Source organism: Akebia trifoliata, chromosome 9 (genome assembly GCF_017979445.1).
Source record: "Akebia trifoliata isolate Shusen 1 chromosome 9, ASM1797944v1, whole genome shotgun sequence".
NCBI lineage: Eukaryota > Viridiplantae > Streptophyta > Magnoliopsida > Ranunculales > Lardizabalaceae > Akebia > Akebia trifoliata.
The window spans coordinates 1,090,715-1,104,928 of NC_141383.1; the positions used below are offsets into that span (position 1 = coordinate 1,090,715).

The window sequence follows — 14,214 nt, forward strand, 5'->3', positions numbered from 1 at the left end:
GATTTTGTATTTAGACAGTTGGGATCACATTTTTTTTTTGGAGTCATTCTTCATGAGTCAAGGGATCGTGACTTATTTAAATACAATACATTAACAAACAAAGAGTCGTAATAATCTAACTTGAAAAATTGTACTCGGTTGACATGGCAAGTGCTCAAAGCCATAGATCTTTTTCTTCGGGATGCACAAGGAAAAGACCTATGATTTTGTGCACTTGCCAAATCAATTAGTACAGATAGTGTATGTTTTTTCGAGTCATTTTATCATTTGGCATAAACTGATTCCAATGACTTGACTCACCCACAACGAGTCAACTCGGTAACTCGAGTTGCGTGAGCGTGAGCGTGAGCGTGACGAGCCAAGCTAAAATCATCTAAACGGCTGGCTGGTGGGCTTAGGAAGGGAAAGGCACGCGAAGCACTGTGTGGGGTCGCCGCTCTCATATATAGCTCAGAAGGTGTAGACTATAAAAAGAAAGAAATAATAAGTAAAAAAGTTAAGAAATTATTAGGGTAGACCCGAGGTTAACTCAATTGTCACGTCGTCCATAACTTAAAAAATATTTAAATCGTTTTATGATGTGACACGTGTAAAAAACTTTATAATGTAACGGACGTGACCAAACGATGCACAATTTTTCCATAGACATATGTTGTACGCTAACATTTCTGGAAAAAGGAAATTATTAGCTTTAATGGAGTTTTCTTCCCTGGCTTTGCTCTATCTATCCATATCACCTCTCTTTTCATCTATTTTTTAATTATTTGTACTCTCTCATCTCTCTCTGTGATTCTGCCCTAACTGGATCGAATCTGACAACAACTGACGAGAAACTGAGCTGAAATCGATCTGAAAATCCTCTATTTTCAACACAGAATCGAAGTTCAATGAAGTTATTACAGTGATTTCGTTGCAGATCTGATCGAGATTGGATAAAAAAAGAACTTCAAAAGTGGGATTCGAAGTCGAACGAGTGGTTTAATGAGTTTCTTGGTGAGTTTGAGGCTTAGATTTTTCAGATCCGACATGAAATGGCGGTGATTTTGATGCTAGATCTTGTTATGGAATTCGAAGGAAGTTTTGGCCATGGCTGATGATCTGAAAGTTTGAGATCTTTTGTTAAAATAGAAACTTTTAGGGTTTGGAGAACATATAATAGCTTGTTTTTCTGAGGGGTTTGGAGATGGAAACTGTGCATAAATTACAGTTATCGAGCTTGACTACACCGGCTAGCAGTTATGGATCTTGCAAAGTGGACGATTCTGTGTCAGATCAGTTCCCGACCGGGATGAGAGTTCTCGTTGTTGACGATGATGGTACTTGCTTGAGAATTTTAGAGCAAATGCTTCGAAGATGCTTGTATCGGGGTAAGTTCATTTAAATCCCAAATTTTATTTTATTTTATTTTATATCGAAATTATGACACATAATTGAGTTTATTTTGCTGATTAGGGTTGTGTTTTAAGTAAAACTCTAGTTTGTTGCTCTTTAAATTGAAGATGTTTTGGAACAATGGTTGGATTTTTCTTGACTTTTCATTAGTGTACTTAGGTTTTACAAACAAATTGGATCTGTGGAAGAGGTAGTTCTATAGATGCCTGAAGATAGATTTAAGTATTATTTGTATGTTTAGTTGGAAACACTTGAAGAGTTTGGTAAAAGTAGGCAGCAATTTGTGATGTGTAGCATCTTGGGGTTTTTCCAATTCGATTTGTTGACTTGAGGTTTTGAGTTGTAGATTTCAACTTAAATATGCTTTTTACCTGCTTTACTTGGTGCACTTGTTAAGACTATATTCTAGTTGACTTGACCTACTATCACTCCATACCTACCTTTGACTGGAGTAACCTTTAGCATCAATATCAATATTTTGATCTGGAATTGGTGTCTAAATTCAACAGATCTAAGTAGTATGTGTTCAACATAAACCTCCCGGATAAATACACTTATGTGAAATATATATGAAGGTTTGAATTCATGGGATGTTAATGTTTCTGTTAAGGCATGTAGAAGCTGATAAGCAGTTGGAAAATCTTTGTTTCACTTTGCTACACTCATACCGTTCATCTTGGTTAGATTTTATATATTTTGATTGCCAATGAAATATATATAGTTTGCACTTTGTAGCAAGCGACTAATATCACTTTCACACTAACAAAGACTGATGCATCAATTTGAAGTGGTCGAACTCTCATGGTTTTGTTGCTTCTTTGTCGGTGTAATATGTTGCTAAAGTGTTTACTTTTCATGTACTAATTTGAGTATCCCTCTATTCTATCATCATATCTTTAGACTATCCATCATGCATTTATAAACTGCCATCTTTTTTGATAAATCAAACTTTTATTAGAAGACAAGGAGTCTTCAATAAGAAATACATAGCCAAGAAATTAACTTCTCCTCTCACTTGCAATATCCCACCTAAACATAAAATCCTTAGAGGAAAGACCTCTAAAATCTCTTTTTTTGCTTACACGAAAGAAAGATAAAACTCATAATAGAGAAATACGTCCAGCAAAGTCTTTTCCTTACCCCCAAAAGATTCTCCCATCTCTTTCTAGCCAAAGACCCCAACAAATAGCAAAAGGTGCAATAACTCATCCTTAATTCCCCAGCTTCTGAAGACTTCACAGACCGTCTTAAGGGAAGCATCAATTGACACAAAACAAGGACAGGTCAAAAAGACCACATGGAATGAGCAAAATCACAATGAAGAAGCAGGTGATCCACAAATTCCCTGTTGGATTTACACATAAAGAAAAAAAAAAAAAAACCCCTTGCCCCAAGGTTATCCAAAGAAAATTTTCTCAGAAAGTAGACTGCATGCAAAAAAAGCAATATTAAATGGAATTTAAGGAAGCCAAACGGATTTGGGAGGGAACGACATATCCATATCATTTTTAAGATGAGAGATCCAACCATCCCAATTACCAATCCGAATCGTAGAATCCTCCTTGTGTTGGGACTTGGGTGAAAGCATATGAGTATATGGTGCTCATGAGGGAAGCAACTTCCTGAATCTCCCAATCATTAAAACTTCTCATGAAATCAAGATCCCACGATAGGTAGCTCCATTGATGTGCATAAGGGAAGAGATCGTACTTTTCTTTTTTGTTGACATAGAATACAATTTTGGATAATTTCTTTTGAGGGGTTCTTGGGGCACCAACGATCCTCCTAGAAACACACCCTATTACCTTTCCCACCCTGTAGCACATATATTTGGGAACAATGGAATAAGTTTAAACACCCCTTTCCAAACACTACAACCATTAGACGACTTTATTGGGAGATTCACCCATCCCAAATGGTCCTCCCCACTACAATGATTTTCCTGCAAAGGCCATCTCCATGACCACTTGCCCAAAAGGGCTTGATTCATAGATCTAAATCTCTTGATCTTGAGCCCTCCATTGTTTTTGGGCCGAGTCACAACTTCCACTTAACCAAATGGAATTTATCAATCTCAACATGATTTTCCAAAAGAAGTCCCTTACCAACTTTTCCAGTTGAACTTCCTTCTTTTTGGGTGCAAATACAAGGAGAGAAGATATAGAATGCTCGACAAAGTACTTCTGATTAGGGTCAACTTGCCACCTTTTGAGAGATATTGCGCTTTCCAAACCCCCAGTTATCCTTAAAACAATTGTCAATTTTTTAATTTTCAATGTTTAACCGTGGATGAACTCATCCAAATAATATCAGATGGAGAAGGGATATTTACAAGAGGAGACTTAAATAATCATATATGGAAGGAAGGAGGAGGTTATGGAAGCCTTGGGTTTAGGAAAGAAGTTGGATGGAATTGCAATACTTGAATTCATGATAGCATAGTGTTGTTAAGGGTGACTGGTGCACTTAAAGTGCAAAGGCTTCTTGGTGCCTTAGGGCGCAAGGCTATCAAAAAAGGAAAAAAAAAACACACATGCCTAAGTGAAGACACAATAAATTATAAAAAAAAAGAAAGAAATGTAGGTTCTAGGTATTTTACCATTATAACATGTATACATAAATATGAGTTTTACAAACAAGATAAAGCATTCAACACTAAACTCCAAAACTTGAAACGATGAAAAAATGTTTTTTTATTTTAATTTTTGAGTTGATAAAATTATTCTCTACATCCATGTGGCACACGCTCATGTTTTTGGGTGCCACATGGACGTTCGATCCATGTGGATAGGTGTTCCTTTGGGCCATATTACTCTCTCTCTTATATATGTGAAGAAATTTTTTGTTAACCACGACATAATTCCAAGTCAGATGCTTAGTTTTGTCTCTTTTCCAATCGTGGAGCTATAATGTGTTCTTGAGTAGAAAAAGAACCAGGGCCCTCTCTTCTTTTGCCTTTTGCTTTTTGCTGGGCCACATGGAAAGAAAGAAATCGAAGGGTCTTCCTAGGACTGGATTTGAGTGCGCACGAGGTGGTTTTGGAGATTTTAGGGCTTTTGTTTTATTGGAAAGTTATATCTGGACTTTAAAGGAGTGTTTTTTGATAAGTTTGTCTTTAGTTGGGAGTCTTTGTGTAGAGTAATGCTGTAAAAAATTTCCTCCTTGTATTGCGTATGGTTATCTAAACCGTCTTTTTTCGTTGATCTAATAAATTCTTTACCTATCAAAATAAAATAAAATGCCAAGTCTCAAGTTTTTAATCCGCATAATAAATTTCCAAATTTTAATCCCTTTTATTAATCGCAATATAAAATGTTATTATTTTATATTTTAGGAAGAAACAAATATTTTGTATTTGAAAGTTTTTGTACTAAATGGCTATTTTATATTATTGCAAAAGTATAAATAAATGTCATTTTCTACTAATTGTTTCTGCATAATACTAAATACTATAACTCTTATTTATGAATCAAATAAATCCACAACTTGCTTTGCATATATTACCAATGTATATGCATATAGTTTCTAAATGCACCAATTATGTTGAATGTCATTGTTGCATAAGAAGAGAAAGGAAGAAAATAGAAAATACTGTTAAAATATAGTTTTAAAGGAATTTTTTTTTTTAAAAAAAAAAAGGGGAAAATTAATGTGAGGTGTATGCCTTGTTAAAAAGGTGTATGTCTTAGTCACACTGATGCAAGACAACCTAGGTTTTATCGATTTTAGGTTTGTTCTAATTTAGGAAGAGTGGAGAAAAGTTAATTAGATGATGAAGAAGAGAGATTATAAAAAACGGTTTAATTGGCCATTGTGAATGTTTCAATAATCCCAATTGACCATATGTTGAGGAATAAACACAAAATTTTGCAATAGGGTATTGTAATTAAGTTATGGGTATGAAATAAGGGTAGGTAATGGGGTTTAGAGTAGATTTGGGGTAAAAATTAATGGTATATGGTGAAAGGAAAATTGGATGGATTTCTTGATGGGATTAGAGGATTTTTTATGGGTTCAAAACAGAAAATAAAGAAAACAAGTAGGACTCAAAATATCCTAAAATAAATAAATAAATATAAAGGACTTATATTCCTAAAATTCGTCCGACCCATTAATGGGCTACAAAACTATAACAGCCCATTATATTTGATCTCCCCACCAATTATCTCTGGTTAGAGAAAACTCATCCTCAATTTTTGAAATGCCCATGGATGATCTTAACAATCTATGGCCTGTCCCTTTTGGCGAATATGCACATGTTTAAAAATGTAGGCAGAACAATGTAGAATGGTAATGTCTTAGTCAGCAACATTTTTCCTAGAGTATTTGCAACCTTGTAGAGTGAACTATGAGTTTGGATCTGTTCTATTGTTTTTTTTTATATTACAAAAAATAAAGAATTAAATCTACTCTATTGTTACTGACTTCATTTGAGAAAATATCGGACCTGAAAGTTCTCTATCCATTTGCTTTTGTGAGAATATAGCTAAAAGGTATAAATGATGCAATTTTATTTGGTTGCAGTTAAAACTTGCTGCGGAGCAATTGATGCTTTGAATATTCTTCGGGAAAGCAAAGATGGTTTTGATGTAGTAATAAGTGACGTTCATATGCCCGATATGGATGGATTTAAACTCCTTGAACATGTTGGCCTTGAAATGGACTTGCCTGTTATCAGTGAGTAACATTCTCTCTAATAAAGTTTTCTTTAATCTTGTGGTTTGTAAACTAAGTTGAATTTCTCCTCCGCATAACTAAGTTCAATTTAAGATTTGATTCACATCTTCACATAAAAAAGAAGATATATTTGGAAATTATAATTTTTTTCCATTTAAAGTGTTGAATTTTATGTTTTTGCAATTTTTATTGGCTCGAGCTTTGTCAATTTAGGCTCAATAGGGGGGTATAAGGCTGGTCTAAGATAGAGCCTTCCTCTATAGAGCTTGGTTTGGGCTCGACCTAAGCCCATCCATTGATGGCCCTAGGCCCTAGCCATGGTTCAAAATATCAGAATGTATCGTTCGATACCGGCCAAGACTGATAAGAAACATTAATCCGAAACATTGAATGTTTCAAGAATGTATCAACTCATACAACATCAATTTTTTCTTTGAAAGAACATTCCTCCAATACGACATTTTAAACCTTGACCCTAGTTGTTGTTGGCCCACCTCTACTTTTTCTTCCCTTATTCTTGTTCTTCTCCCTTTCTAATTTTTCTGCTATTGCTGATTGTTCCTTTTCTTCTTGAAGTGTTGAATACTTTAACTTATTTATAGAACTCAATACTTTAACCCTAATTTCTGCTGCTCTGTAGTGATGTCGTCTGATGGGAGAACAAGTGAAGTGATGAGAGGAATTAAACACGGGGCTTGTGATTATTTGATTAAACCCGTACGGATGGAAGAGCTGAAGAATATATGGCAACATGTTGTAAGGAAAAAGTGGAATGGAAGTAAAGAACCTGAACAATCAGGTAGCGTTGAAGATAATGACCGACATAAAAGAGGAGGTGATGATGCTGAATATGCTTCTTCTGTTAATGAGGGAACTGATGGTAGTTGGAAGGTTCAAAAGAAGAGAAAGGATACTAAAGAAGAAGATGATGGTGAATTGGATAGTGATGATCCTTCTTCATCAAAGAAGCCACGTGTAGTGTGGTCAGTGGAGCTTCATCAGCAATTTGTCAGTGCTGTGAACCAACTTGGAATTGACAGTACGAACTTCACTTATAGTCCCTCATGTTGCTTTCTTTCTTATCTATGTCTTATTTCGTCAATTCAACAAGTCTGTCTTTGTTGATAATTGCAATTTACTGCAGAAAGTGGTTCTGGTTGATATATTAAAATTTAATTACTGTTTTTCTAATCATTAGTGATGAAATTTCCTGTTTTGTGTGCAGAGGCTGTTCCCAAGAGAATTCTTGAATTAATGAATGTTCCAGGTCTTACCAGAGAAAATGTTGCAAGTCATTTGCAGGTTTGATTCAAATATACAGGGTTTTTTTGTTGCATATGCTGATGAACTGATACATATATAGGGGACGGTTCTCAAAAGTGGTTTACAAAAAAATGGTCCATGATTCTTCAACTTGTAAACTGGGGTTAGAAGTTTCGGAATGGGCTGATTTTTTGGTGAGGATGATCTCCTCACCATAGAGACCATCCTCACCAAAAACCAGCCCATTTTGAAATTTCTAACCCCATCAAAAGTGGTTTACAAAAAACTGTCATAGATTTTGTCCCATGAATCATCCCTATATATATATATGTGTGTGTGTGTGTGTGTGTGTGTGTGTGTGCATATGTTCTTCGGCATATAATTAACATTTTTTATTTTATTTTTTTGGATTGCTTCTACAATGGGTATGGTGGGTTGGATATAATAATGACCTTGAAATAGGATTTGTTAATTTGACAGTATATTTTAAATTTTTTTGATTGGTACACTACAAAATAATCTGAGATGAATAACTATTTTGTATGATAATAAGGATAACAATGCTATGCAAACTTAAGTTATAATACCCAAACACATGCGAATAAATATATGCATTGTTGCATTTACTACATAGAAACTTTCAAATGGTAAATGTAGAAATTTTACTGTATGTTAATGTTAATTGATACATTGCAAGTAAAGAAAACAGAAGAAAATTTGACCACCACCCCCCCCCCCCCCCCGGCAGTATCAGTTGAAGTCTCAGAAACTAACTTGTATTCAACAACAGTACTTCCCCCATTTAGAAGAATCCATGCAACATTGACAAGAATAGTTCATGATAATGATCCTTTTTATTAAATTACTGAACTTCTCAGTCCAAGCAGACTCGCCCTAACCAAGTTCTTGTTATTGTGAGTGACCTGTAGGTGGCTAGACGCATTTTGTTTTGTATAATAAATATTGGGATATGTGAATCACAATTGTGAATAAGGCTGAAAATTATTAAAGGGACTGAATATCTGAGAATAAGAGAAGGCCATTATCAGGTCAATCTTATGGAAAAGGTCCTTTGCTGAGTGGGTGTTGGTCACCTAAATTTTATTGTGATCTTGATATGTATAGCTTCGTTTTCATAGAAACTCACTTGAATACTTTTAGCTTTTGAGTATGAGTTGAGGAATGAGGATATGAGAATAGCATCAGTTTTAAGGTGCATTGTGGGCCAACCAGAACGAAGTTCCGGCAAAGTGGCAGATATTACTCCTATGTCAGAAGCTTAAAAGTACCCATCAAGTTTCTCCAATTATTTTGTGGGAGGATCAATGTGTTCCAATCTTCCAATTTTTTTTTTTTAATTCTGGGCTTTAAAAGTTAACTGCACCTGCAGTTCTTGACTTTGTAATTCAATGGAGCAAGGAGTCAGAGACATGGTTTTTATTTTTATCATTGAGTCCACAGATATATATATATATATATATATAATTTTCTGATTTTTTTTTTTTTGTAGTCATTGATAAATCTTTGTTGTTTACTAAAATCTAACTGAGAACTGATTTCTTCTATATGGTTGATCACTCCACAGAGTGAAGACATTACTCCTAAATCCTAACCATATACTGACTTAAGCTATATGGTTCCTGCATATAATCTGAAAATCCTTATAAAGCTAACCTAGGGGTTGTATCACTTGTTATGATAGATATCCATATGCAAACAACTGACTAGATCCACATGAGTCACTCTAAATCCTAACCATATATTACTCCAAATCCTAACGATATACTGACTTAAGCTATGGGTTCCTGCATATAATCTGAAAATCATTATAAAGCTAACCTAGGGGTTGTATCACTTGTTATGATAGATATCCATATGTACTGAAATCTTGGTCATCCTTTCATAACTGGCAAACAATTGACTAGATCCAAATGAGTCACTCTCCTTAGAGCGTCTCCAATGCTTCTGGCAGCCCTTTCCAACCATTTGTTAGAAGTTATCATTTTGACTTTAAGCCAAATCTTTTCAAATATAAAGAGTTACTATTCACTCTTCAAAAATGTCCCATCATCACAAAAGGATAAAATAACACGTGATTTGCTTTCAAACGGCTATATTTTAGAGGATTTCTCAACGACCATTTTTTTATATTTGAAATTATAATTTTACCCTTAACACTTCAAATGGTATAGATGTGCACCTTCTCACTCTTTCTTCTTTCTACAATAACTGTTAAATTTTACTGCTTTTAACCATCTGACCATACCTACTTTGTGTGTTGCTAAACCTTCGTAAGTATGTTCAATGCTGTTTGTGTATATATTTTTTTCATGTGAAAATAAATTAGGGAGTTATTTTTGCTAATATTTGGTGTATAACTATAATGTGTTACTCACATCTGCTCAACTTTTGTTTCTGATTACAATGTACAGAAATTCAGACTATATTTAAAGAGATTAAGTGGAGTAGGTCCACAGCCAGGTGGGATTTCTAATTCGTTCTTTGGGCCAGTAGAACCAAATCCAAAACTTGGTTCACTGGGGAGAATAGATATCCAAGCTTTGGCTGCTTCTGGGCAGATTCCTCCACAGACACTGGCTGCTTTGCATGCTGAGGTTTTAGGTCGACCAACAGGTGGCTTAGTTTTGCCACCAATGGACAAGTCTGCTCTTTTACAAGCAGCATTGCAGAGACCTAAGGGAATTCATGGTGAACATGGGGTGACATATAGTCAGCCTATATTAAAATGTCAATCCAACTTACCAAAACAGTTCTCTCAATCAAATGTTTCTGTTGAGAATATTCCTTCGGGATTCGGAACATGTCCGCCGAATAACAATCTTGGTACTGTCGGCTCAATGGGCAGCCATGGAAGTTTGAATAATCAGAACAGTGGAATGTTGATGCAAATGCTACAACAGCAACAACATCAGTCTGTTCTACAAGAATCCGGGCATACAATTAATGTGCAACCATCTTGCCTTGTCTCTCCTTCTCAGTCGGCAATGAGTTTCCAAGCAGGAAATATTTCTATTCCCCTCAATCCGAATTCCTCCTTTAGCAGTAGTGCCATGATTGATTACAGCTTACTTCCATCTCAATCAAATAATGTCTCGGTGGGTCTGGGACAAGTCTCGGATGTGGACTCGAAAAGCAGTGGTTTGCTTAATGGGTACTCGATTCCAGGGTCCATTTCCCCATTAACATCTTCTTGTGCAGTCCGGCCTGACAGTGGTCCACATTGGCAAGTTCAGAATTCAGCCATGAATTTCAGTGCTGCTAGCAAATTACCAAGCCTTGTTCCAAATATGTTCGAGATTCAAGGCTCTTATGGTCTAAAGATAAATGATTTGCCTGATCAAGGGCCAAGTAGAAATCTTGGATTTGTTGGTAAAGGGACATTTATTCCAAGTCGGTTTGCAGTGGATGATATTGAACCAACAATGGGCAACTCGAGCTATGGGAAGGTATGTGGGGACAATGGCGTAGACGGAGTGAAGCAAGAGCTCAATTTGGAGTTTATGGAGAATGCTAAAGTTGGCATCCCAGTTGTACAAAATTATTCATCTGGTGATCTCATGAGTGTTCTCTCAAAATAGGTAATCTTGTTCTCTTAAGTATCATACTTTGTTACCATTTCTAGGAAGGTGACTTCTTCCTACTTTTAGGTTGCTTGTTTATATATTTTAGAAAGATATTTTCAGCGAACGTCCTTGTTTTTTTTGGACGAATATAACCATCAAGTAATGATACACTAGAAAGAAAGCATACTCGTCTTTGTCTATATAATTGTTAAACACTGAGGCAGGAGGCAGGGTGTTTCACTGACAAAAGCCTTGAGGCATAAGGCCAATGCCTTATGAGCATACGTTTATAAAGAATTAAATATACATATAAATAAATAGCAAAAAATCTATTGAAGGAGAACATGTGAAAACTCTCAAAACAAAAGAGAATAAAAAAACCATGATTTCACATTCCAAAATTTAATGTCTGAATCTGAATTTCAAACAAATCAAAATCAAGTTAAATTTTGTAATTTCCCCAATTTCATACTTTCCAATTTTTTTAAGTTTTAATCCATGGAACAAGTAAGCAACACTGTAATTTTGTATAAAAACTGTTTCAACTAAATAAACATAAGACTACTTAATACTAGGAGTGGCAGCATTAGGTTAGGAATAAAGAGGAGCTAGAAGTAGGGGCGAAATAAGAACTAGTGGAAGAAGATCATCCAAAGAGTATGTGTAAACTAAATGTCTTATTAGGGGCAACTTTATAGTTATAGAGATTATTTTTTTATTTGATTGGTGGTCATTGTTAGAAATATGTGGAACGAAAAAACTTTGAGCTCTAAAACATGCGAGTTTAATACAATGTCCTCTCCAATGAGGTTAAAATTATAATTAAAAAAATATGAAAACATCAAAGGATTGGTTTTAATAAGAATGTGGTTAAAAAATATGGAGTAAATAAAATAACATCGATATATTTCCTTTAATCTATTATTTTCTTTAATTCTAGTAATGCAAGCCAATGTCATGGTTTACAAGACTTGTCATTTCAAGGTTTCCAAAAAAGATTTAAAAAAAAAAAATTTGTATTCAAAGAGGAAAAGGTGATACCTATTAGAAGGAAGTGCTAGTGAGTAGTGAGCTTTATTCAAGAGACATTTTGGAAAATGTAAAGTTGTTTAGGATTGTTGAATGTTTCTTGTTTCTTCTTGATATATTGGAAGCTATGTCATTTTTAATACTATGTGTTTTTTAGGCAAGTGACAAAAACCTAAAATATTTTTTTGCTCTGGTACAAAAAAAATCTTTATCATTAGTCATCCCCATTGTAATTGGTATTGTATTTGGTTGCTGGTACAAATACAATGTTCTATTCTTATTATGACAGTAGGACTCTCTCTCTCTCTCTCTAGGTTTTTCCCCAAAGATTAATGTTGTTGAATTTCATTTCTATGATAATTTTTTTAATATATAATTAGGTAAAAAGTGAGAAGTCTTCCTAAGTCCGTGTGCGATTACATGGGGTGTTTGGAAGGAAAAATGCTAGAATCTTCGAAGGAAAGCAGTCTTCTTAAGAGTTATGTAGATCCTTTGGCTTTTGTTCTTTTGGTGCAAGATCTTTAAGGAGTTCAAAGGGGTGTTCGTCAAGGACTTTTTGGTTCGTTTGGAGTTTGTTTGTAATCTGTTAGAGGCTTAGCTTGGTGTTTAGTTTTCTTTTTTTCCTTTTGCTTCTTTTTTCTTGTGTTTTCTTTTGGTGTTGGTCAGCTCGATCTCCCTGCTTTGTTTGCTGTTTTTTTCCTGCTATTAATAATAACAAATTAAAAAAAAAAAACTTAGAATTCTCTGGTGGGGGCATGTCAATTATTTTGGGGAGGGTGTGAACGTCTTCTATGAAGTCTGAACTCGACTTAGAAAGGTGAAAAGAAGTCTTGTCGAGTTATAGACAATTGTTCTGGTTATTCTTTTTCACTTCATTCGATTATCATGCATTATGATAGTGTCAAATTATTTCCATGTGACGAAGTTATGTAGCCAGAAAGAGATGTTCTTCAAACTTAAAAAATTCCAAAATACTGAATGGATCCAGAACTGATCTGATTATATTGGATCAGGCTATTAATGGGTTGGGTTTTTTACCGGATCTTAATATTAAGATCCAAACCTGATCCAATAATAATTAGATTGGGTCCGGATAGGGTCAAACCTGATTCGATATACAAAATTTAAATAAACTTCGTTTATTTAAATAAATACATCTTTATATAATTTCAAACATTTTATCTGATCAGGTCCTTATCGGATCGGGATATAGTCAATCCAGATCTGATCAAATAAAGATATCGGATCGAAACCTTGTCATCAGAATCTAAATCATCGATCTAGACCCGAAGTTATTAGATTGAAATAAATCGGATTTCGGGTCTGATCCGATCCATTAACAGCCCTGCTTTGAACCATATATCTATACATATTGCACTACTGCTTTGACATCTAATCTAAAATCTTACCTGCAACAGGTTATCCTTGCATTGCTTGGCTTGTTGAGTAGGACTTGCTTTGAATTCCTTGAAGACTGATAGCTATCACCAAATATTGGGAAGGAAATTTATGTGGATTACTTTTGTATTTATTCGTACTATAGGTTCTATGGGCTGTTCATCATGCTTGCAGAAAATTATCATTGCCTGCTCCCAGATGCACAGAGGAGGTAAAAAATACTCCTATATTTATATTGCATTTTAGCTTCTGATGAATTTTAAACAGAACTTTTCTTCAAGATTTACAACCCGGAAAAAGAAAATTATTTCTCTTTATGATAGATTATTGCAATGTTGAAGTAGGTCTTTCTACTGTCATAAAGTGTGCTGTTTCTTAACTAGTTAGTAGGAAAATAAGTTGTGTAATGTCTTTTTGAAACAAACGATGAACAAGTTATTTGTAGTAAATGATGTCAATATGCTCATTTTCTATTTTATTTGGTTTCCAGAGAAGCGTGATATAATAAAATGTCTAAAAACATAGTAGATCAAACATTTTAGGGCTGTTAGAGTGACCCCAAGACATAGTTTTGTAGTTGACACTAAATTTAGGTCTCTTAGACCCATACTGACCAAGTTTGAATTCGACAATTATTCAGCTGCGGGGAAGTTTCCAATTTTTTTTTTTTGGAGATTATACAAATGTTGTTTTTGGGTTTATTCTTTAGAACCACCATCTTTAACCTCCCCAGACATACTATATTATTCAGATTAGATGGTTGAAGACTGTAAATATTGAGGTTGAAGGGTAAAATTTTTGCTCTAGAGGTTGAAGACAATGGGTTTTTAAGGAGCAGTCAAGATTCTTATTTTAAAAATGAAAACTAGAG

The 14,214-nt window shown here is 34.7% G+C and overlaps 1 protein-coding gene across 1 annotated transcript; it reads left to right on the plus strand.

Annotated features, from left to right (window-relative positions):
- Positions 1-721: 721 nt before the first annotated feature.
- Positions 722-13,821, plus strand: RR14 (response regulator 14). Its single transcript, XM_086453095.1, has 6 exons — positions 722-1,367; positions 5,917-6,069; positions 6,710-7,108; positions 7,295-7,371; positions 9,765-10,931; positions 13,364-13,821. Exons 1-5 carry the CDS (start codon positions 1,184-1,186, stop codon positions 10,929-10,931), a joined length of 1,980 nt encoding a protein of 659 aa, XP_086309221.1. The 5' UTR covers positions 722-1,183; the 3' UTR covers positions 13,364-13,821.
- Positions 13,822-14,214: the final 393 nt, after the last annotated feature.

What these genes read in the sequence shown, in the direction of transcription:
- RR14 (XM_086453095.1), top strand. Translation starts at nt 1,184, where the DNA reads ATGGAAACTGTGCATAAATTACAGTTATCGAGCTTGACTACACCGGCT. An exon ending in AATGGACTTGCCTGTTATCA is followed by an intron (nt 6,070 to 6,709) that starts GTGAGTAACATT and finishes GCTGCTCTGTAG; the next exon opens with TGATGTCGTCTGATGGGAGA. An exon ending in GAACCAACTTGGAATTGACA is followed by an intron (nt 7,109 to 7,294) that starts GTACGAACTTCA and finishes TTTTGTGTGCAG; the next exon opens with AGGCTGTTCCCAAGAGAATT.